General features: G+C 47.3%; 1 protein-coding gene across 2 annotated transcripts in view; it reads right to left on the minus strand.

Moving 5' to 3' along the window:
* taf1b (TATA box binding protein (Tbp)-associated factor, RNA polymerase I, B) overlaps positions 1-25,891 on the minus strand; it is a 116,191-nt gene that overhangs the window by 46,013 nt on the left and 44,287 nt on the right. For both annotated transcript variants that reach the window (XM_038800276.1, XM_038800275.1), the window contains exons 6-8: positions 14,141-14,282; positions 11,783-11,945; positions 5,516-5,615 (exon numbers count right to left, since the gene is read on the minus strand). In XM_038800276.1, coding sequence (XP_038656204.1) covers positions 5,516-5,615; positions 11,783-11,945; positions 14,141-14,282 — 405 coding nt within the window. The remainder of the gene's footprint in view (positions 1-5,515; positions 5,616-11,782; positions 11,946-14,140; positions 14,283-25,891) is intronic.

Consider the following 25,891-nt stretch of genomic DNA (forward strand, 5'->3'; position numbering starts at 1 on the left):
CAATTTTTAGCAATCAAAGTTGCAGAGCTTCACTCAGAGTCCAAGCAAGTTCCACAAGGATTGATAGATTTCTCCATACTTTTGTTTTAGCTCCATCGTCTTTATCATTAACAAGAGTGACAGATCTCCCACCACCTCGAGGAAGTTTGCCTATGATAATCTGGCCTTCGTTACCCAGGCAACCAAACTTGAGCACTTCAATAGCAAAACACTCCAGAACTTCGAAGCGACGGAGCAAAACTAAGATGACAGTCACTGATTTCCACCACAAAAACCTAACTTCATCGCAGTGTTAATGTAAGCCTGCTTGTGACAATAAAAGGTTATTTATTTATCTACTGGTTAACAACGAGTTCCAGGTCCCCTTTTGCAGCAAACAGGGCAATAACCATACCCCAAGTTCCCTCCACTGCAGCTTCATGTACGGTGAACATCTGAGAAGGGTCATGGAAAAGCCCAAGACTGGAATAAACACTATTTAGAAACTAGCAGGCAACAGCTGAGAATCCATTGCACACATCCTGAAGAGTACAATATCCAGGCTTGGGCTGGAACAAGAAACATTCATGCCACACAAGCGGCAGGCAATGGCCATCTCCAATAAGAGAGAATCTAACCATCACCCCTTGATGTTCAGTAGCATTATGATCACTTAATCCCCACTATCAACACACTGGGGGTTACAATTGACCAGAAACTGGACTGGATTAGCCATATAAATACTGTGTCCGTGTCAAAGGCTCGGTAGTCTGCTGTGAGTAACTCATCTCCTGACTCCCCAAAGCCTGTCCACCATCTGCAAGGCACAAGTCGGGAGTGTGATGGAATACTCTCCACTTGCCTGGATGAGAGCAGCTCCGACAACATTCAATGAGCTTGACACCATCCAAGGCAATGCAGCCTGCCTGATTGGCACCCCATCCACAAACATTCATTTCCTCCACCACTGATGCGCAGTGGCAGCAGTGTGTTCCATTCACAAGATACACTGCAAGAACTCACCAAAGTTCCTCAGACAGCATCTTCCAAACCCGCAATCCCTACCACCTGGAAGGACAGGAACATCGCCACCTGGAAATTCCCCTCCAAGCTACATATCATCCTGGCTTGAAAATGTATTGCTGTTACTTCACTGTCGTTTGATTAAAATCCTGGAACTTCCTCCCCAACAGCTATAGGTGTACCTACATCACATAGTCTGCAGAAAGAATGAATAAAAAGAAAAAAATGGCTCCCCTATATGGGCTGAGAGCAGCTACATTAAATGCTTGGCCACTGTCCTCAATACAATGATGTGGAATATCAATGGTACACCTGAAATCAACATCTGTAGAAAAGATCCCAATCTGGTTTAGTATTGACGTGCAGCAGAGGGCAAAATGCTGAATTTGACTCGCAAACCTTTCTGGAGCTCTGCAAATGTTCTGAGCAATGCTTGTGAAACTTAAGTGGGAGAATCCGGTTAAGAAGGTCATGCAATGCTGGTCCAAGGAAACAGAAGAGCTCCTACCTACACGACTGCTTTGAGTCAGTGGACTGATCTATATTCAAGAACTCAACAGCCAACCTAACCGAGCATGCCACCACCAACACAGACTTCATCAGCAAGTGTGGAGAAGATTGAGTGTCAAAGAAGGTGGTACATACGTTCCCCAACTGGAAACCATGGTTTAATTGGGAGATTCACTCCCTACTGAAGGGTAGGTCTGAGGTGTTCAAGACTGGCGGCCCGGACCTATACAAGAAATCTAGGTACAACCTCCGCAAAGCCATCAGGAATTCCAAGAGACAATACCAGACTAAGCTAGTGTCACAGATGAATGACACAAACTCTCGTCGGTTGTGGCAAGGCTCGAACAACATAATGGGCTACAAAGCAAAGTGGTAGAATCTCCGACATTAGCACCCCTCTCAGATGAACTCAATGGATGCTATGCTCGTTTCAAGCAGGAAACCAACAAACTGTTGTCAACTGTCCCAGCAGCCTCGGACACATCCATACCTACCGTCATAGCCTCAGAAGTCAGATTGGCCTTCTTGAAAGTGAACCCTTGGAAAGCACCGGGTCCTGACAAAGTCCCTGGTCGTGCACTCAGATCCTGCGCGGACCAACTGGAGGGTGTGTCCGCGGACATCTTCAACCTCTCGCTACTCCATTTCAAGGCTCCTACCTGTTTCAAGAAGACCACCATCACACCGGTGCCAAAGAAGAACCTGGCAATGTGTCTCAACGGCTGACGTCCGGTGGCCTTGACATCTATCATTATGAAGTGCTTCAAGAGGTTGGTCATGAGACACATCAACTCCATACTTCCAGAATGCCTTGATCCACTGAAATTCACATAGCTCCACACCCAGTCCACAGCAGACGGTATCTCCCTGACCCTACACTCATCCCTGGAGCATCTCGACAGTAATAACTCCTACGTCAGACTCCTATTCATTGACTACACCTCCGCCTTCAACACCAGCCAATCCTAGCCAAGCTCATATCAAAACTCCAAAACCTAGGACCTGGCTCCTCCCTCTGCAACTGGATCCTCAACTTCCTGACCAAAGACCACAATCAGTAAAGATAAACAACAAAACCTCCTCCACGATAGTCCTCAATAACAGGGCCCAGCAAGGCTGTGACACACACACACACACACACTCTCTCTCAAACAACGATGAGTCAGAGTACAGAAGGGAGATAGAGAACCTAGCAGTGCTGCGTAACGACAACAATCTCTCCCTCAACGTCAGCAAAACTAAGGAGCTGGTCATTGATTTCACAAAGTGAAGTATCGCACACACCTCTGTCTGCATCAATGGTGCGGCGGTGGAGATGATTGACAGCTTCAAATTCCTAGGTACGCACATCACCAACAATCGTCTTGGTCCACCCATGTCGAACCTACGACCAAGAAAGTACAACAGCGTCTATACTACCTCAAGAAATTCGGCATGTCCACATTGACTCTTAGCAATTTTTACAGATGCACCATAGAAAGCATCCCATCTGGCTGCATCACAGCCTGGTATGGCATCTGATCGGCCCAATACTGTAAGAAACAACAGAAAATCGTGAGCACAGCCCAGTCCATCATGTGAAACCGCCTCCCATCCACTGACTCTGTCTACACTTCCCGCTGCCTTGGGAAAGCAGGCAGCATAATCAAAGACCCCTCCCACCCGGGCTATTCTCTCTTCCAACCTTTTCCATCAGGCAGGAGATACAAAAGTCTGAGAACACGTACAAACACCTTCTTCCCTGCTGTTACCAGACTCCTGAATGACACTTATGGATTGAACTGATCTCTTCACACATCTTCTCGACTGAGTAGTACTTTTCTCTGTATGCTCACCCAATGTCTCTATCTATTTATATTGTGTATTTATTGTACGTCTTATGTTTTTTCATGTATGGAATTATCTGTCTGGACTGTACGCAGAACAATACTTTTCACTGTACCTCGGCACATATGACAATAAACCCAAATCCAATCCAACGCAGGTTTTGACAAAAAGGAGAAATGGTGCAATCTCTGGATTGACACCAATAAAGATCTGACTGTAGAACGCCAGGGTTCGACCTCCTTCAGAAATGTGGCCTACATTTAAAAGGATCAGTCTTCTCCATGCAAGCACATCACAAAGGGAAATTGCAGATGCACTAGTGATGATTTACCAAAATTCACTAGACTCTGGGGTGGTCCCGGTAGATTGGAAATTAGCAAACGTGACACCACTGTTTAAAAAAGGAGGTAGGCAGAGAGCAAGAAATTATAGGCCAGTGAGCTTAACGTCGGTAGTAGGGAAGGTGCTGGAATCTATCATCAAGGAAGAAATAGCGAGGCATCTGGATAGAAATTGTCCCATTGGGCAGACGCAGCATGGGTTCATAAAGGGCAGGTCGTGCCTAACTAATTTAGTGGAATTTTTTGAGGACATTACCAGTGCAGTGGATAACGGGGAGCCAATGGATGTGGTATATCTGGATTTCCAGAAAGCTTTTGACAAGGTGCCACACAAAAGGCTGCTGCATAAGATAAAGATGCATGGCATTAAGGGTAAAGTAGTAGCATGGATAGAGGATTGGTTAATTAATAGAAAGCAAAGAGTGGGGATTAATGGGTGCTTCTCTGGTTGGCAATCAGTAGCTAGTGGTGTCCCTCAGGGATCCGTGTTGGGCCCACAATTGTTCACAATCTACATAGATGATTTGGAGTTGGGGACCAAGGGCAATGTGTCCAAGTTTGCAGATGACACTAAGATGAGTGGTAAAGCGAAAAGTGCAGAGGATACTGGAAGTCTGCTGAGGGATTTGGATAGGTTAAGTGAATGGGCTAGGGTCTGGCAAATGGAATACAATGTTGACAAATGTGAAGTTATCCATTTTGGTAGGAATAACAGCAAACGGGATTATTATTTAAACAATAAAATATTAAAGCATGCTGCTGTGCAGAGAGACCTGGGTGTGCTAGTGCATGAGTCACAGAAAGTTGGTTTACAGGTGCAACATGTGATTAGGAAGGCAAATGGAATTTTGTCCTTCATTGCTAGAGGGATGGAGTTTAATACTAGGGAGGTTATGCTGCAATTGTATACGGTGTTAGTGAGGCCACACCTGGAGTATTGTGTTCAGTTTTGGTCTCCTTACTTGATAAAGGACGTATTGGCACTGGAGGGTGTGCAGAGGAGATTCACGAGGTTAATCCCAGAGCTGAAGGGGTTGGATTACGAGGAGAGGTTGAGTAGACTGGGACTGTACTCGTTGGAATTTAGAAGGATGAGGGGGGATCTTATAGAAGCATATAAAATTATGAAGGGAATAGATAGGATAGATGCGGGCAGGTTGTTTCCACTGGCGGGTGAAAGCAGAACTAGGGGGCATAGCCTCAAAATAAGGGGAAGTAGATTTAGGACTGAGTTTAGGAAGAACTTCTTCACCCCAAGGGTTGTGAATCTATGGAATTCCTTGCTCAGTGAAGCAGTTGAGGCTCCTTCATTAAATGTTTTTACAGTAAAGATAGATAGTTTTTTGAAGAAAAAAGGGATTAAGGGTTATGGTGTTCGGGCCGGAAAGTAGAGCTGAGTCCACAAAAGATCAGCCATGATCTCATTGAATGCGGAGCAGGCCCGAGGGGCCAGATAGCCTACTCCTGCTCCTAGTTCTTATGTTCTTAATTCCTCCACATATGGAATTTCAAGAGGAGCCCATCATCGGACTGTGCTCACCAAGATCAGAGTTTCCACCACATTGTAAATGAATGTGGCCTCTGAAAATCTGCAGCAAATTCAAAGCAATGCACCTAACAACACACAGTGACTGTCTAACTTGGACTGAAGAAGTGTAAATCAACAAGATGTCACCTGTGAGAACAAGATGATCCCTCATGATTTTAAACACGTCGATTGAACCTCCTCTTAATCTGCTCTTCTTGAAGGACGAGTTGTATTTTCATTCATTAATATTAATTGTATTTTTTTCCAGTTCAGAAGATGTAAAGTTTTAGCTGAAATAAGTATTTACCTGTACTTGAAATATATGGATATCGGGTCCGTATAATTTCATCTCCTCAGGAAAATACTGGAAGGTATTTAAATATGGCACATGTCGTTCTGAAACAAACCTATTTCAAACAGATTATGTACATATTGATAGTTAATGGTTAAATTAGACTACAGATTACAGTAAAAATTGTATTACCTAACAAATAATAATATATAAAGATAGTTAAATTAAAAAAGGTATCAAGTAATTCAAGCAACACCTGGCAGCCTAGGGCTGGAAAGCATTAGGACGTGAATGGTTAAACGTTAGTTCCTATTTCAGAACAATGATGTGCCATCAAGAATGAAGTATGTACAGTTGAATAAAAACCAAAACAGATATATAGGGAGAAGGAGAAAAATAAAGCAGCTCAGCTACAAGGTTCCAAGCTCGAACTTCCCCAACCCCTCACCCCCACAACCCAAAAGATGTGCAGGGTAGGCGGATTGGCCGCGCTAAATTGTCCCTTAATTGGGAAAAAAAGAAAAACACTGTTTAATAAAAACAACTTGCACATCTATAGCACCTGCAAAATAATTTTAGCACTGAAGCCATGGATGTATTTGTGACCACAAGCTAGGGAGGGGAACCTGCGGCCCCGAACCATGGCAGAGCACAGGGCACTGGACATGGTCGGCGGGCTGGAGGAGAGGGAGTTCGCTGACGCGGACGGTGTGTGACAAAGTGAGACCCCCTGCCTGGTTCCGGGTCCTCATGGCAAATGTGTGCCCACCCCAAACCCCAACACCCCACCCCCCAACCCTTTACCCCAACCCCGCCTCACCGCATACCCCAACCCTCCTCACCCCATACCCCAACCCCCTCAACCTACACCCTAACTCCCCACACCCCAACCCCACACCCCCGACTCACCCCATACCCCAACCCCTCACCCCACACCCCAAACGCCCTCACTCCAACCCCCCAACACACCACACCCCAACCCCACACGCCCCATACCCCAACCCCCCTCACCCTACACCCCAACTTCCCACACCCCAACCCTTCACCCCAACCCCGCCTCACCGCATACCCCAACCCCCCTCACCCTACACCCCAACCCCCCACACCCTACACCCCAACCCCCCACACCCCAACCCCGCCTCACCCCATACCCCAAACCCCCTCACCCCATACCCCAACCCCCCACACCCCAACCCTTCACCCCAACCCCACCTCACCGCATACCCCAACCCCCCTCACCCCATACCCCAACCCCCCTCACCCTACACCCCAACCCCCCACACCCCAACCCCACACCCCCGACCCCGCCTCACCTCATACCCCAAACCCCAACCCCTCTCACCCCACACCCCAAACGCCCTCACTCCAACCCCCCAACACACCACACCCCAACCCCCCACGCCCCATACCCCAACCCCCCCTCACCCTACACCCCAACCCCCCACACCCCAACCCTTCACCCCAACCCTGCCTCACCGCATACCCCAACCCCCCTCACCCTACACCCCAACCCCCCACACCCCAACCCCACACCCCCGACCCCCCCTCACCCCATACCCTAACCCCCCTCACCCTACACCCCAACCCCTCTCACCCCACACCCCAACACACCACACCCCAACCCCCTCACCCTACACTCCAACCCCTCTCACCCTACACCCCAACCCCCTCACCCCTCACCCCAAATCCCCCTCACCTCAACCCCCTCACCCCAACCCCCCCCCCTCACCCCACACCCCAACCCCCCCTCACCCCACACCCCAACCCCCCTCACCCCACACCCCAACCCCCCTCGCCCCCTCACCTCAACCCCCCTCACCCCAACCCCCCCTCACCCCACACCCCAAACCCCCTCACCCCAACCCCCCCTCATCCCACACTCCTATCCCTCTCACTCCACATCCCTACCCCTCTCACTCCACATCCCTACCCCTCTCATTGCACATCCCTACCCCTCTCACTCCACATCCCTACCCCTCTCACCCTACACACCAGCCCCTCTCACCCTGCACCCCAACTCCTCTCACCCCACACCCCAACCTCCCTCACACCAACCCCTTTCACCCCACACCCCAACCCCCCTCACCCCACCACATTACAACTGTACCCCGACCCGCTGTCTAACCATACATGCCATCTTGTGTCTTACAGGACCAGCCGGGGATGGGCCCGGCCCATCCAGAGCCCCCGCACCCAGCCAGTGCCAGAGCCTGTGCCCCACAGACAGCCGAGCACTGACGGGGAGAGCAGCCGGAACACCAGCCCTATGCCTGAGAACCAGGAAACACCGGAGTTCGGGTCGAAGGAGGATACGGACTTTCCGTCACTGCTATCTCCTACACCACCATCTCAGAGACTATCACCTCGGTTGGGCAAATTAGTGAAGAGGTTCCTGGGACAATCTCTGGTGCACACCACACAGTCGGTCCGGTAAAGCAGGCGGAGGTAGGAGCAGCCGAGGGGCCGGACGGTCAGAGGGCAGTTCGGCCGCAGGAACCAGCGGCCGCCCAGACGGGTCCCGGGCTCCTGGAACATGCAGTCCCACCCATGGTGCAGGAGCAAGCAGAGACCCAGGGACCAGAGGAGGAAATGACGGCCAGCTTCCAGCACCTGCAGGGGCAAGCGGAGGAGTCCATCCGTGTGCAGAAGCAGGGGGTGGTGCCGGTCACGCGTGCCACCCAGGCCGACACCGCGCGGTGGAGGCAATGGGGGCGACAGTGTGGGACATGGGTCAACAGTTCAAAGGCCTGGGGCATTCTGAGCAGGCGGGGACCGAGGCCAAGGTCAGGACCGCCCTCTCACAGGCAGCCATGTGCCGGAGATTACAGCGGCGCTCCTCAGTCACAGCCACAGTCAAAGCAGGCCATTGCTGAGAGCATCGGCAGCATTGCCCAGGTGCAGGCCCGCGTCACAGACTCAGTGGGACACAGCTCACTCACTGGCTGATGTGGCACAGACCCTCAGGGTGGTGGCACAGTCGCAGACGGAGATGGTCCACACCCTGTGCACCATGGGCGTGAACTCTCAGACCCTTGTCGAGACCTGAGCGGGCCTCCAAGACTGGCATTGCCAGATGACGGGAGGTGCCTCGGGGGATAGCTCCGCTCACACCCCCTTCCCATGGAGAAGCCCAATGGCCATCAGGCACCCCGAAGGAGGAGGTGGTAATGGGGCCCGTGCCGGTGACTCCCGCAGGGGAGGTGCCGGAACACCACAGCACCTCGGATTCCCCCCTCCTGTCCTTGGTGCATCTGCTAGGAAGAAGGCAGAACAGGGAAGCACCACACCACCCGGGATGATCGAGGAGCAGCCGGGCCCATCCAGGCCAGGCTGCCCCAGGAGGCGTGCGCCAACAGGGACCCTCGTCGCAGGGCAGGAGTCACAGCTGGCCGCCTCCACTCCTGCTGTACCGTATGGAGAACCATAAAGGCGTAGTGCCCACAAGGCAAGGAAGTTAGACACCAGTCAAGTTGGCACGGGTGCAGGGCACAGTTTAGATATAGGGGCTAGGCACAGACTGTATATAATTGATAAGAATAAACACATGTTCATACCATTAAAACCACCCTTGGTGCTCTGTCTGATGGGTGTGGGGTTGGGGCGGTCAGTGATGGCCACTGGGAGTGAGGGGTGGTGGACGAATGAGGCCCGTGTAGCCCCCTCCCCCCCGATCATCCACATCACCCCGTCCCCAGCTATTCGACAGGGCCGTGTGACGGACTGGCGAGGTCGCATGCAGGGATCACACAGGTGGAAGGTGCTACTGTGGGCATGAGTCAGACATTGTCTCACGATGTTGAGCATGGAGCTCATCGCAGAGCTGGAAGTCATCATCCTCCACGCCATGGACCAGGCCCGCTGTCACTGCCAACACAGTGCCCCCGGCTCGTAGTGCCGCAGGTATATATAACGGAGGGGTGTGTGCATGCAGGTGGTTTGGTAGTTTGGGAGGTGAGGGTGTTCGGTGGTGGGGGAGGTGAGGGTGTTCGGTGGTGAAGGGGTGCAGTATAGTGGTGAATGTGCCCCGACCCTCCTAGCCTCCTAGTACTGGAGGGCCCCTCCAGAGTGGTCCAGGCACCTGAAACGCATTTTCAGGACCCCGAAGCACCGCAATACAACACCGCTGGTCGCACAATAGGTACCATTGTAGCGGGTCTCCACAACATTCTGTGGCCTCCATATAGGCGTCATCAGCCACAACTGCAACAGGTAACCCCTGTCACCCAGCAACCAGCCCTGCAGCCGGGGGGAGTCCCCCTCGAACATGTCGGGGATCACAGATTGTGCCAAAATGAACGAGTCACGTACACTACCCGGGTATCGGGTGCAGAAGTGCAGGACCTGCATCTGGTGGTCACAAACCACCTGAACGTTCATGGAGTGGTACCCCTTTCAGTTTGTGAACAGCGGCCTGTTATACACAGGTGGCTGCAGGGCAGCATATGCACCATCGATGACCCCCTGGACCCGGGGAATCCCGGCGACAGCAATGAACCTTGCTGCACGGGCATCCTGGTGGGCGCAGTCCACTGGGTACTGGATGTACCGGTCCACAATGGCATCCGTAACGGCACGGATGCACCTGTGCGCCGATGTTTGGAAGATGCCAGATAGGTCCCCACTCGGCGACTGGAAATACCCCGTCGCGTAGAAGTTCAACGGCCACTGGGAGTGGGAGTGGGAGTCCCCCCCCCATTCCCATACGGTGTCAGGCATGCCATTATGTGGCAAATGTGTCTCAATGTCTCCCTGCTCATCTGCGGTCTCCTCCTGCATGCCCAGTCTGGGAGGTCCTCGAAGGACATGCGGTCATGGTAGACACGTCCACCTCCCCCTTCTCGTCCTGTTGGGCGGCGACGTGCCCTCCAGCCTGAGCGGCTGCCACCTTCCCCTCTGCAGCCCTCTCCTCTGCTGCTGTTTCAGCCTCCCCAGGAGCCGCCCCCGCTTGTGCAGCCACAGGGCTGCATGCAGGGCAGCGACCATCACCACGTGCTGGGGGGGGGGGACGGACATGTCATCATGGCCCATACACCCGCGCTCAATCAGGTACCATGGAACCACGCATGCCCCCCTACCCCCGCCCCGTTGTTGCCCAGTCCGGGCACCCGTCCCTGCTGCCAGGGCCTCCATTTAATGGCACTGCCCTTAGTGGGGGCGTCAGTGTGGCCCCCGGTGGGTATCCCTGGGTGGCCGGGGAGGGGGGGCCATCATACGGCCGTTTTCTCTGAATCCACCCAGGCGCCAGGTTGGGTGGCCAGTAAGACGGCCGCCGTAATAGCACTCGGTGCGTAGGCACCGCCCCAGTCCTGTTGGGGGCTCCCAGGCTGCTCGGCCTGACACCCCACCGTTCCCCTCCCCTTCCCCGGCCCTGGCTGGGCTCCCCCGGCCCTGACTGACTGGCTGCCCCCACCCCCCGCAGAAAGCACGGCCAGTGTCCAATCCGGGACCCCGCAATCACCCCACGCCACCTCCTACCTCCTCTAGCAGCCGCTTCAGCCAGCACACAAAGTTCACAATTTTTTTAATAGCACATTAGAAACAGGCCGTCGGGAAATCAGCCCATCCAAGGTGCCGAATTGGTCATTGGGACTGATAATGAGATGCATACTGTACTTCCCGGCCGTGCCAATTTTGTCGTTTTCAGATTCAGGAGAATGCCGAATGGGTGCGAAACCAGCATCAGGCCTGATTTCGGCACAGGAGCCGATTCTTCGGCCAATCGTGTTTCGTGATTTCGCCGTTATCGCATGAAGAATCCAGCCCCACATATTTTTGGATAAGCTTAAATTTAGGGAGGGTGCAAGGTCAGCTAAGGTGCATCTGCAATTCAGTAGCAGAGTGATACATTGTGTATTGCACGGTGAAACACCTCGGTCACTGGAAAAGCCTATTGTCTGATTTGCAGTGACGCCCACAAGACATTCATTAATTTACGAAGAAAGAAAAATCAACAACGTTTTACTTTTTAAAAAAAATTTTTAGCGTACCCAATTTGTTTTTTACAATTAAGGGGCAATTTAGCATAGCCAATCCACCTAACCTGCACATCTTTGGGTTGTGGGGGCGAAAGCCACGCAGACACGGGGAGAATGTGCAAATTCCACACGTGTAGTGACCGAGGGCCGGGATTAGACCCGGGTCCTCGGCGCCGTGAGGCAGCAGTGCTAACCACTGCACCACCGTGCTGCCCTACGTCTTACTTTCAACATGGAACAGTTAATATGTCAACACACTAAATACAACACAATATAAAAAGTTGAAACGCGAATGCCACTGTCTTACCGTAGGAGGTCTGCAAGAGTGATTGATTCACGAAGCCATAGCAGTGCCAGATAACAAAATGCCAGTGTCAAAGGCATAGACATCAATAATCCTTTACGACAAGCAGCACGTAGATATAAACGACCATCAATAGATCCTGACCGTATAGATGTTGCTTCATCGTCTTAACAAAATAAATGTATCACAATATTTACACATTATCCTTCCATTTCCTCTGTAGTTCATGAGCTACTCTCTAGAAATGTTTTCACCACCTTCTCTGATGGGGAGCACGGTAGCATTGTGGATAGCACAATTGCTTCACAGCTCCAGGGTCCCAGGTTCGATTCCCAGCTTGGGTCACTGTCTGTGCGGAGTCTGCACATCCTCCACGTGTGTGCGTGGGTTTCCTCCGGGTGCTCCGGTTTCCTCCCACAGTCCAAAGATGTGCAGGTTAGGTGGATTGGCCATGATAAATTGCTCTTAGTGTCCAAAATTGCCCTTAGTGTTGGGTTACTGGGTTATGGGGATAGGGTGGAGGTGTTGACCTCGGGTAGGGTGCTCGTTCCAAGAGCCGGTGCAGACTCGATGGGCCGAGTGGCCTCCTTCTGCACTGTAAATTCTATGATAATTCTCGGATAGATTCCTGGCCTGCCTCAATACCTCACCAATACCTTTGGGCAGCACGGTCGCACAGTGGTTAGCACAGTTCCAGTGTCCCAGGTTCGATTCAGGCTTGGGTCACTGTCCGTGCAGAGTCTGCATGTTCTCCCCGTGTGCGTGAGTTTCCTCCGGGTGCCCCGTTTTCCTCCCACAGTCTAAAGATGTACAGGTTCCGTGGATTGCCCATGATAAATTGCCCTTAGTGTCCTAAAAGGTTGGGCGGGGTTACTGGGTTACGGAATAGGTGGAGGGCTTAAGTGCGGTGCTCTTTACAAGGGCCAGTGCAGACTTGATGGGCCGAATGGCCTCCTTCTGCACTGTAAATTCTATGATTCTCACTTCAGCACATAGCTGAAATTTGGAGTAGCACAGTTCAAGAAACCAACCATCACCTTCATCTACCATATTATGCTTCAACATGCTGCACCATCAATCACACTGTCTCATATTCAAAATATCCGTATACTCTAATGCATACAAAATGCTTTTGCCATTTCCAATTCAAATAAATATTGTGGCCTCTCAACAATAGAAAACAGCTAACCTATTTCCAGGCTTCTGCCGAGTACACAAAATAATTAACCATGAAGAAGTGAATTCTTCTTTAAATGAAAATTATTCTTCCATGTATCTTAATATCCAGATTAAATTAGGGATTGACTATATGGAAGATTATGGATGTGAAATAGTCAGTACCAATCTGGTATAATATGCTCTTGGACTGTCGTATCTCCTTTAAAATAATTTACAACTCAACAAGTTATAAATATTTATGTATAACTCAAGACTGACTTCAGGACCCTCTTGCACACAGTAAAATGTTCTGTTTCAGAGGATCCAGAGGAGGTTCACAAGAATGATCCCTGAAATGAACGGCTTGTCGTATGAGGAACGGTTGAGGACTCGGGGTCTGTATTGGAGTTTAGAAGGATGAGGTGGGATCTTATTGAAACTTACAGGGTACTGCGAGGCCTGGATTGAGTGGACGTGGAGAGGATGATTCCACTTATAGGAAAAACTAGAACCAGAGGACACCATCTCAGACTAAAAGGACGATCCTTTAAAACAGAGAAGAGGAGGAATTGCTTCAGCCAGAGGGTGGTGAATCTCTGGAACTCTTTACAGCAGAAGGCTGTGGAGGCCAATTCACTGAGTGTCTTTAAGACAGAGATAGATTAATAAGGGGATCAGAGGTTATGACAAAGGCTGGAGAATGGGGACGAGAAAAATATCAGCCATGATTGAATGGGGGAGCAGACTCGATGGGCCGAGTGGCCTTATTCTGCTCATATGTCTTATGGTCTTATGGTTTCCGTTAACTGCAAAAAAAAATATTGAACTGGATTGCATGACTATACCATAGGCTGATGTCCCAGAAACAAATTATCATTAGATGTTATTTTTTTATTTTTTTAGGGTGAGAGGGCCAAACAGAAGTCTGTTAAAACTGATCCATTCACGTGAACTAGAGTATGCGTATGATCAAAAATGAAGAAAATAAACCTTGATGGCAATAACCTCAAGGAGGTGATCTCAAGGTGTGCGATTGGGCCGTGAAATGGGACGAGAGAGATAAGAGAATAAATATATAAGACTGAATTTGTGATTGTATGGCAAGAGCTCAAGAGAAATAACAAAAGGCTCTCACCTGAAGTGAATGGTTAGGTGATCTTGTTCAGAAACAGTAAAATATTAAAAATGGACAAAATCTCATACCTGATACGACTGTATCTTTGAGTAATTGAATGCTATTGTCTTGGCTTTCAGGATCACTTTCAGAAAACGAAGACCATCCACGCACCAGTGACAAATCCGAGTCGGTCGGCAATCCTGATGAACCAGAACTGCTCTCTGAAATCTGTAATAATGTATGTGTTCATTAAATCCCAGCATTTGCAAAGTGGTGAGGAGGGAACAAAGGAAAATGAAGTCACTGAAAAGCATTTCATATTGGGAGTTTACATTGTGCAATTAATAAGACTATGAATGCTGACTTGTTTCATAAAAAACGAAACCGCATAACTATATTTGCTTTGCAAGAAACCTTCTTTGTCGTGTCGGTTTAATTTCATTCTGTTTGTTCCATATAAATCTGTTCCCCAACTCAACTTAGTTTAGCATCACAAAGATACTAAACTGGATTTTGCAAACAGCGGCGGAGCAACACCACTTGCTACTGACCTCTAAGAAAGCTGGGTTCTCTGTGCCATTAAAGGAGGTAGCAAAGCTTATCTGTCTGCAATATGAGTTTCTTCTTGCCGTAGCAGAGTCATACGTGTAATACTTTTTACAAATTAAATTTAGAGTACCCAATTCATTTTTTAAATTAAGGGGCAATTTAGCGTGGCCAATCCACCTACCCGGCTCTGCTCATCTTTGAATCTGTCTTTTCATCCTGTTGCACATTCGTATTCTTCTTTTCTTGGGGTGCATGGTTTGTGCTGGGTCCCGAGGGATGATTGGTCGGTTTTCTTGCAAGAAAGAGTAGAGATAAAATGTTGAAATCTTCGTTTGTCCGTGGCAGCAGAGTGGGCTCGAGTGGGTTTGCTATTGAGAGGGCTCCCGCTTTGGCGGTGCTGTGCATCAGGTGAGGGCTGCCAACAGAGGTGTCATCCTGGCTGAAAGTCTCGGCTCTAAGGTGCAGGTCGCCAGGGCTCACTTCCAAGGGTTGTGGGGTACTTTTATGGAGATGCACAAGGAGGTTCTTGTTGACTGGATGGTTGGCTCCCCCCACTCGTTGTCTTTTGTCGGGCAGTTGCCCCAGAGGTGGGGGTTTGGGTTGGATGCTGTTTTCCTGTTATCCAAGTAATCAGCTCTGATGGTTCTTGCTTTTTCTTCCATCTTTTTGTCTTCTGCTGTGTGCCTCACTTTACCTTCCCCTGAGATACTTAGAGGTGAAGTATAATCCTGGCCACGTTGAGGTCAGCTGGGTTTCAGTGTTCAGGCTGTTCAGGAGTGGGTTCACTTTGAGTGTTCGATATACAGTGGCGTTGGTTTTTCTACAGGGCAGCCCTGGTTGGTGGGCTGGGTTGCCTGGTGCCGACCCTGCCTCCCAGGGCGCCCTTTCAAAGGGTGTCTTGACAGCACCATCACCCTCATTCTCCCTAAGGCAGCCCCCCCCCCCCTCCCCTTTGACTGGGGCAGGACTAATTATCCTTACCCCAGCTTTGGGCTTCATTGGTATCTTGTCGTTCTCCTTAGGGGCCTGTTGGCTGGTCATCAATTGAGTAATCTATCCCTCTGCAGTTGAGGATTCCTCCACGAGTTTTGAGAAGAGTCAGGGCCCGGACTAGGCCCTGTGCTCATATTATATGGAGGGTCATTTCTGGTGGCTCTGGTCTTCTCTCCTCTTCTTCTTTTTCTTCAGTGGGAGACTCTGGGTCTGAGAACAACTCGTACTTGTTGCTGCCGGTCCTCTCTTCATTATTTTTTGGCTATATGATCTATGTTGGTTCTGTTCTGGACCTGAATGGGGGTTTGGTTACGTTTCGGGGCACATATGTAACTTCCCCATAGAGCAGGGGTCCTCGTGGACTTACTTTGGTTTTTTTGTAGTGCTGGTCTAATGTACTCGCCCTTGGCTTCTGCTTGGGTGTAGTTGGGTCTGATACCCGAGAGAGAAGGCTAAGCTGGGTTGCTGGTGTCTGTGACACTGCTTGGGCCAAGGGGTCTGTATGTTAGGGTGCACCCAGCCTGGCTGAGAGCAGTGAGGCCTGGGAGGATGTACACCATCCTGGCATGTTTTTATGACTTTATCCTGCTCTTCCCCTGGTGAGATCATGGGAATTATCGGTTTAGTCCAATGATTGTACTGAGCCAAATGTCATATCATTCTCCTGTTCTATTTTGTGTCCATTGTGTTGGGCCAGTCTTCCACCCCACCCCCCGTTCTCCTTATGTGTGGTATTATTTTGTAACTTTGTTGCATCTGTTTCTAAAATATAAAATCAGACAGTGAGCTATTTGTTAGATGTGTCCAGACAGGCTTTTTGATACAGTATGTTGACATCCAATCAGGGAGAGGGCCATACTAGACTTGGTATTGGGGAATGAGCCAGGCCAAGTGATTGATGTCTCAGTGGGGGAGCATTTGGGGCTTAGCGACCATAATTGCATAAGATTTTGAGTAGTCATGGATAAGAACAAGAGTGGCCCATGGGTGAGGGTGCTTAATTGGGCGAGGACCAATTACATCCAAATTAAACAGGAACTTGGGAATGTGGATTTGGAGCGGCTATTTGAGGGCTAATCGTACATCTGACGTGTAGGAGGCTTTTAAAGGCCAGTTGATTGAAGTGCAGGACAGGCATGTCCCCACAAAAATGAAGGATAGAAATGGCAGGATTCGGAAGCCATGGATAACAAGGGAAATTGTAAGCTTAGTCAAAGGAAAAAGGAAGCTTATGATAGGTCTAAAAACTGACAAAGCCCTTGAGGGATACAATAAAAGTAGGAAGGCACTTTTTGAAAAAAGTTTTAGAGTACCCAATTCATTTTTTCCAATTAAGGAGCAATTTAGTGTGGCCAATCCATCTACCCTGCACATCTTTTGGGTTGTGGGGGCGAACCCCACGCAGACACGGGGAGAATGTGCAAACTCCACAGACAGTGACCCATTGCCGGGATTGAACCTGGGACCTCGGCACCATGAGGCAGCAATGCTAACCACTGTGACACTGTGCTGCCCAGGAAGGGACTTAAACGTGGCATTAGGAGGGCTGAAAGGGGCCATGAAATGCCTTTTGCAAACATGGTCAAGGAGAATCCCAAGGCTTTTCTAAGCATATATTAGGGGCAAGAGGGTAGCAAGGGAAAGAGTAGGCCTACTTAAAGGATAACGGAGGGAATTTATGCGTGGAACCACAGGAATTGGTTCCAACAAGGGGCTGGTTTAGCACAGGGCTAATTAGCTGGCTTTTAAAGCAGACCAAGGCAAGGTTCAATTCCCTAACCCTAACCAGCCTCCCCGAACAGGCACCGGAATGTGGCGACTAGGGACTTTTCACAGTAACTTCATTTGAAGCTCACTTGTGACAATAAGCGATTTTCATTTTTTTTTCATTTCAAGTGGGTGAAATCCTTAATAAGTACTTTGCATCGATATTCACCAGAGAGAAGGACATGACGGATGTTGAGGTCAGGGATATGTGTGTGAACTCTCTTGCGAACGTCAACCTAAAAAAGGAGGAAGTATTGAGTATCCCAAATTGCATTAAGGTAGACAAGTCCCCGGGCCGGATGGGATCTATTCTAGGTTACTGCGGGAAGCAAGGAGAGTAATAGCTGGGACCTTAACAGATATCTTCACATCCTCTTTGACCACAGGTGAGGTTCCAGAGGACTGGAGAATAGCCAATGTTATTCCCTTGATTAAGAAAGGAAGCAAGGACAAGCCAGCAAATTATAGATCGCTGAGCCTGACATCAGTGGTGAGAAAGCTTGTGGAAAAGATATTGAGGGACAGAATGTATGTACATTTGGAGGAAAATTGACTAGTTAGCGGCAGGCAGCATGATTTTGTATGGGGAAGATCATTTCACACCAACTTGATTGAGTTTTTTTTAAAAGGCGACAAAGAAAATTAATGAGGGAAGGGTTGTGGATGTAGTTTATATGGACTTCAGTAAGGTGTTGGACAAGGTCCCACATGACAGACTGGTACAAAAACTAAAATCACATGGATTCAGGGTGGGCTGGCTAGATAGAGACAGAACTGGCTTGGTTATAGAAGACACAGAGTAGCGGTGGGTGTTTTTCTGAATGGAGATCTGTAGCTAGTGGTGTTCTGCAGGAATCAGTGCTGGGACCTCGGTTGTTTGTAGTATATATAAACGATCTGGAGGAAAATGTGGGTGGTCTGATTAGTAAGTTTATGGATGACTTGAAGACTGGTGGAGTTACTGATGGTGACGAGGATTGTCAGAGGATACCATCGGATATAGATAGATTGGAGACTTGGGCACAGAAATGGCAGATGGAGTTTAATTCGAACAAATGCGAGGTGATGCATTTTGGAGGATCAAATCTAGGTATGAATTGTACTGTAAATGGCAGAACCCTGAGGAACATTATCATAGAGGGGTCTGGCAACACAAGGTGATTAATAAGGCATAGGGCATGCATACAGTCATCAGCCGAGGCATTGAGTACAAGAACATAGAACAGTACAGCACAGAACAGGCCCTTCGGCCCTCGATGTTGTGCCGAGCAATGATCACCCTACTCAAACCCACGTATCCACCCTATACCCGTAACCCAACAACCCCCCCCCCCCCTTAACCTTACTTTTAAGGGCACTACGGGCAATTTAGCATGCCCAATCCACCTAACCCGCACATCTTTGGACTGTGGGAGGAAACCGGAGCACCCGGAGGAAACCCACGCACACACGGGGAGGACGTGCAGACTCCGCACAGACAGTGACCCAGCCGGGAACCGAACATGGGACCCTGGAGCTGTGAAGCATTTATGCTAACCACCATGCTACCGTGCTGCCCCCAAGAGTTGGGAAATTATCTTGCAGCTATATAAAACCTTGGTTAGGCTGCATTTGGAGTACTGCATGCAGTTCTGGTCACCACATTATCAGAAGGACGTGGAAGCTTTGGAGAGAGTGCAAAGAAGGTCCACCAGGATGCTGCCTGGTCTCGAGGGTATAGGCTATGAGGAGAGGTTGAATAAACTCGGATTGTTTTCACTGGAAAGACGGAGGCTGAGGGGAGACCTTATAGAGTTCTAGAAAATTATGAGAGACATAGACAGGGTGGACAGTCAGATGCTTTTTCCAAGGGTGGAAGTGTCAATTACAAGGGGGCAGAGGTTCAAGATGAGAGGGGGAAAGTTTAAGAGAGATGCGCGAGGTAAGTTTTTCATGCAGCGTGGTGGGGGCCTGGAATTCGCTGTCAGAGAATGTGGTGGAAGCAGGCACATTAGTAACATTTAAGAGGCATCTTGGATGGATACATGAATAGGGAGGAAATAGAGGGATACGAACTGAGTACGGTCAGAAACTTTTTTTAAGTTAGGGCACCATGATCGGCAGAGGCTTGAAGGACTGAAGGGTCTGTTGTTCCTGTGCTGTACTTTTCTTTGTTCTTTAAACATACTGAAAAAAAACCCTCAAATATTTGTCATTTTCAGAAATTGTGTAGTACTGTAAAATTGAGGAATGAAAATTTTTGAAAGTCAATTACCAGATAACAGCAAAGTGACACCTTCGCACAGATATGCCATTGTGCTGACAACATCCAACAGTTTCCAAGATTCTGCCTCAATTTACATTCAATTCAAACTGAAAATCAATTTAAACCAAGGAATCCACACCCAGTGTTCACTTGCACAGACTTCCTGGTGTCTAGAGGGCAATTAAAATAACCACAACCATGTAAATATATTGAGCCTGATTTTTAAAAAAGAAATGCAAATTCATTGGCACCATAGTATTTTTAACACGCAGGAAGCATTTTGTCATATGTCTGTCTTTGGATTAAATTGATTTTGACCATAAGACATAGGAGCAGAATTAGGCCACTCGGCCCATCGAGTCTGCTCCGCCATTCAATCATGGCTGATAATTTTCTCATCCCCATTCTCCTGCCTTCTCCCCATAACCCCTGATCCCCTTATTAATCAAGAACCTATCTATCTCTGTCTTAAAGACACTCAGTGATTCGGCCTCCACAGCCTTCTGCAGCAAAGAGTTCCACAGATTCAGATCAGCCATGATCATGATGAATGGCGGAGCAGGCTCAAAGGGCCAAAAGGCCTCCTCCTGCTCCTATCGTCTATGTATCCATGTATGTACAGTAAGAAGTCTTACAACACCAGGTTAAAGTCTAACAGGTTTGTTTCAAATCACTAACTTTCGGAGCACTGCTCCTTCCTCAGGTGAATGAAGAGGTAGGTTCCAGAAACATAAAGATGCAAGACAATCCTTTGAATGCGAGCTTTTGCAGGTAATTAAGTCTTTACAGATCCAGAGAGAGGGGTAATCCCAGGTTAAAGAGATATGTATGAATCTATGTATGTATATCTGTTTTAAAGGATCGTCCCTTTAGTCTGAGGTTGTGCCCTCTGGTTCTAGTTTTTCCGATAAGTTGGGATCATCCTCTCCACATCTACTCTATCCAGGCCTTGCAGTATCCTGTAAGTCTCAATAAGATCTCCCCTCATCCTTCTGAACTCCAACTAGTACAGACCCAGAGCCCTCAACCGTTCCTCATACGACAAGCTCTTCATTCCAGGGATCATTCTTGTGACCCTTTCCAAGGCCAGCACAACCTTCCTTAGATACGGGGCCCAAAACTACTCACATACTCAATTTTGTGCACTCAACAAATTCCTATGTGAAGTAAAAGTTGGCCCCCGAGGACCTTTTGAGAGAGAGCCGACTAGTGGTGATTTAACCTGAGGGTCACCACACCTCAGACGAGATGAAAGGTTGAGAAGGTTGGACGTTCACGGATAACCTCAGCTGGTACGGGAATTGAACCCACGCTGCTGGCGTTGTTCCAAATCAGGAATCAGCTGTCCAGCCAACTGAGCTAATCGACCCCTAATATATACACATATAGTCATATTAAACCACTAATTATTTACAACTGCTGTTAATTACTACTGTATTCAATTGGTACTTTCTTGGTAATTTTCTTTAATAATTAACAATGGGTATCGTCAACAAAACAAAACTGCAACTTGACAACTGTGAAGAGGACAGTGTAGAACTTCAAAAGGACATAGACAAGTGGGCAGATTGGCAGTAGATGAAATTCTACTTGAAGAGTGAGGTAATGCATTTTGGTAGGAAAAATGTGGAGAGACGATAAAAAATAAGGGGAAAAATTCTTAAATGGGTGCAGGATCAGACGGACCTGGATGTATATGTGCATAGATCATTAAAGGTGGCAGGACATGTGGAGAGAGCAGTTAATAAACCGTAAAGTATCCTGCTCTTTATTAATAGGGGTATAGAGCACAAGAGTAAGGAGGTTCTGTTGAACTTATACAAGACCATAGCTAGACCTCAGCTGAAGAATTGTGCACAGTTCTGGGTGCCACACTAAGGCAGAATGTGAACGCATTGGAGAGAGTGCAGAAGAGGTTCATAAGAATGGTTCCAGGGACAACAAACTTCAATTATGAGGATAAATTGGAGAAGTTGGGAGTGTTCCCCTTGGATAGAAGGTTAAGAGGAGATTTGTCGGTGGCATGTGGCGCAGTGGATAACACTGGGACTGCGGTGCTGAGGACCTGGGTTCGAATCCCAGCCCTGGGTCACTGTCCGTGTGGAGTTTGCACATTCCCCCCACAACCCAAGGATGTGCAGGTTAGGTGGATTGCCCCTTAATTGGAAAAAAAAATAATTGGGTACTCTAAATTTATTTTTAAAAAGAAGAGATTTGTTAGAGATGTTCAAAATTATGTGGGTCTGGACCAAATAGATAGGGGGAAAATGTCCCCAATCGTAAAAGGATCAAGAACAAGAGGGAACAGATTTCAAGTGAATTTCAAAAAAGAGCATATGTGATATGAGTAAAAACTTTTTCACACGAGTGGTTAGGGTCTGTTAGTATGGTACAGGCAAGTTCAAATGAGGCATTAGATTAATACTTGAATATAAACACTGTGCAGGGGTACGAAGAAAAGTCAGGGGAATGGTAGCAAGTCATGTTGCTCATTTGGACAGCCCGGTGCAGACATGATGGGACAAATGGTCTCCTTCCGTGCTGTCACAATTCTGTAACTTTGTACTGCAATGATTCACACGAGAATCATAGAATAGAATTTTACAATCCTAACCATGCAGAACGAGACCATTCGGCCCATCGAGTCTGTACCAACCTTCCAAAAAGGACATTACCTAGGCCCAATCTCCCACCCTGTAACCCTACCCGAAGGGGCAATTTGTCATGGCCAACCCACCTAACCTGCAAATCTTGGACTGTGGGAGGAAACAGGAGCACCCAGATGAAACCCACACAGTCATAGGGCGAATGTGCAAACTCCACAGTCACCTGAGATCGGAAACGAACCCGGGTCCCTGGTGCTGTGAGACAGCGGTGCTAATCACTGTGCCACCCCTGCTGAGAACACTGTTGGGAAGGAGCGTCTAGGCTCATCTTGTTGTACCTTCCTCCGTTAAAGCTCCAAGGAGGCTAAGTGGTGAGACTGCTCATTTGCTAATGAATGGGTAGTAAATATCACACAAGGGAAAGGAAAGAATGAGGGTCAGTGAGCCTCAAAATGTTCATGAGCAAATAGCTGCTGGCTCGAGAATAGTTGTTGCATAGGCAAAGAACGGGCATATTACATACAGAGCTGTCCATTCATTTACAAAACACCCTGGCTTTCTTATAGCAAATGGATTTTTTAAAAGGTTGTTTCAGCTCAGTACACAAAGGAAAATTAAACAGAAAGGATTGTAAATGTACCAGCCTCCCCAAACAGGCGCCTGAATGTGGCGACCAGGGGCTTTTCACAGTAACTTCATTGAAGCCTACTTGTGACAATAAGCCATTTTCATTTCACGTGTAATGGATCCTGTCTGATTACTAGAAAATCAAGAAGGCTTAGACTGCATGTGTTGTTTTCCCCATTCAATGTTGTCTCCATGAATTGCAAACAGCAATTTTTTTATATATCGTGTATGAAGGAAAATGTGCCCACATGTCTGTTGATATTTTTGAGTAACAAAATAAAAGATTTATCAGCGCTCACCAAGTAGATTTTATAAAAATAGGAATTAAAGTACGACACACCAGAAGTGGAATGCATTGTCTAAAAAAATAGAAATACAACCAATGACAACATGCTGCTTCAACTTTAAGGCATAGCTGGGAAATCTCTAGTTTTTAAATTTAAATGTTCCATTAATTCAATCTAATCAATTAAATCCAGCCTGGCCCATGTGGAAAAAACACAATATGTAAAGCATATTACATTCAAGGTTTGATGTACTTAAAAGAAAAAAAAGTGTTCTGTTGGCATCATCAGTTTCTATAGCCACAGCTTTCTTTTTTAAAATACTATATTATACAGTTCATTGTTGGCACTTTGTTTCAGTGGGGAAAAAGCACACTTACTGGAATCAACCTCCTGCAAGGTTTCTGAATGGGAGGGATTTTATTTGATTCATGTTCAAACATGTAAAGACATGCATGTAACCAAAACAAGAAATAGATACACACATTAGAGTATAGCGTGTTCCATCAGATATTTTACTCCGCTCTATTGGTATTCCTGTATGCATACAAAAGCAGCATATATAATAATCCCTTTTCTGAGTTTTTCCCCCAATATCGGATGACTTATCATACAACGGGTTGTTTTAACTTCTTATTGAAGGAAGAATCTATTTAGTGCCTTTTCTTATATTGCAGGAAACTTTCAAAAACTGGATAAAGAACGACATTAGCAGTAAAGATCTAGTCAGTTAATGTGAAGGTAGAGTCGGGTGATTGTAGAAAGAAAGTCCGAGATAGATACTATGGATTAGTCTTCCGCTTCATAACTTTTTTAAAAAAGGTATCGCTTTTTTTATTGCACGTTTTCAGATATAAGGAACACAGCAAATCTAAATATCAATATTTTTCCACATACCAAACTAAACTGATCAAAATTGTACTGGGACAACTTATATGATGGAAAAAAATTATATGCGAAAGAAACAGAGAGTGGGAGTCAGGAGCAGATTCTCAGTGCTTTTAGAAGTGCATAGTAGTGTCCCACAGGGTTTTTTCATTGTGTGCATGAATTATGTGGATGTATGGCTAGAGGTTGTGATGTCCAAATTTGGAGATCATATTGATTACAATATAGTGACAACAGCCAAAATGAAGCCGCAACGAGATATTAACGAGATTCGGGTATTGGCAAAACAGTGGCTGATAGAATTTAATATCAGTGATAGAATTTAATATCAGTAAATAAGACTACGGTGCATTTGATTCAAGAAAAACAATATACTTCTAATGGGGGCATACAAGATGCACTGCAGCAACTCACCAAACCTATAACCTCCATCATCTCGGAAACCAAGAACAGCAGGCGCACAGTAACACTTCCAAGCTGTCCCCCTAGCCACACACTGCATCCGGACTCGGAAATATATCAACCTTTCTTCATTGTCGCTATGTCAAAATGAATGCGTTTGAGAGGACGATTTGAGTGTATGCTTTTTAAACCGAGTGTGTGGATAGTTGGATAACCAGCAGCAAGCTTTTCATAGGTTTTAGTTAATTCAATGATTATTTAGTTACATAGAACATAGAACAGTACAGCACAGAACAGGCCCTTCGGCCCTCGATGTTGTGCCGAGCAATGATCACCCTACTCAAACCCACGTATCCACGGAAATGTTTATATATAACTTGACTGTTGTAATTTGAAGATCAAAGTTGCAGGCCTGAACTTCACACCTGAAGTGCAATTTAGGTGAGATCAACAGCCAAAATTGTATGTTGAAGTTGTCTGTAGGTTTTCCCGAAGTGATGGGCATTCTGCAGGTCATAAAGTCAGTTTCTCATAGTCTCATTACCAGGAATTAGGTTTGCTGTTTTCATGAACGCAAAAAAAACAGGCTTGAAGATCTTACTATTTTACAACCTTCGGATCTGTCTCAGGCACAGTTGGTATTGTCTTTTCTGAGTCTGAGAAATGCAGACAGTATTTCTTATTTGAAGAGTCAAAAGAGCAAACATGGCTGTTCCACCACGAGTCTCCTCACAATTGTGGTTTCTTCACCAAATAAGGTAGCATTCTTAGATGAGTCACATCTTGCTTTATTGTTCCTCGGATATTGTTTCATTAATTTGAGACATCCATCTTAATAGGTTAAGACAATTACTTTTTTTTAAAGAGACCCATCCAAATTAGGAATGCCTTCTTATGGTCTTCCAGATATATCTACTTGGGACAAACAGGTGTCCCATGTCTGTGATTCAAGGATATGTGCAAGCAAGACCTCAAGTGAGCAAGGAGCGGAATCAATTCATGGGAAGTCCTTGCTGCTGACTGGAGAGAATCAATTAGGGTATGGTAACAGAAGAAGACAAAAGACATGACCAGATAGCAGGAAAGAGAGTCCCTTCCGAAGAAAAAAAATACATTGGTTGACCTTGGGCAATTATTGTTCATCTGTGTCAGCTGTGGAAAGGACTAACAGTCAGGTCAGTCTCTCCAGCCACAACAGATGATGTTCAATCCACAACTGACATACACCTTAATATCTTCTGAGATCGACAGGTGCCATCAGCCTGGAATGCACCTTTTTGCTCTTGTGAGATCAGTTCTTGAATACACAGACCTTGTCATCTGACCTCTGGCAGCCATCATTGTCATGGCACCATGTCCATTTTAAGTCAATTCAAATATGCCTCACTGAATAAAGTTCAGAAATGCGTTTAAAGGGTACGACAATATAGGCAGGATGGTGAGAAATAGATGTGGTACACTATTATGTAGAAATGC

This window comes from Scyliorhinus canicula, chromosome 6, assembly GCF_902713615.1.
Source record: "Scyliorhinus canicula chromosome 6, sScyCan1.1, whole genome shotgun sequence".
In the NCBI taxonomy this organism is placed as follows: domain Eukaryota; kingdom Metazoa; phylum Chordata; class Chondrichthyes; order Carcharhiniformes; family Scyliorhinidae; genus Scyliorhinus; species Scyliorhinus canicula.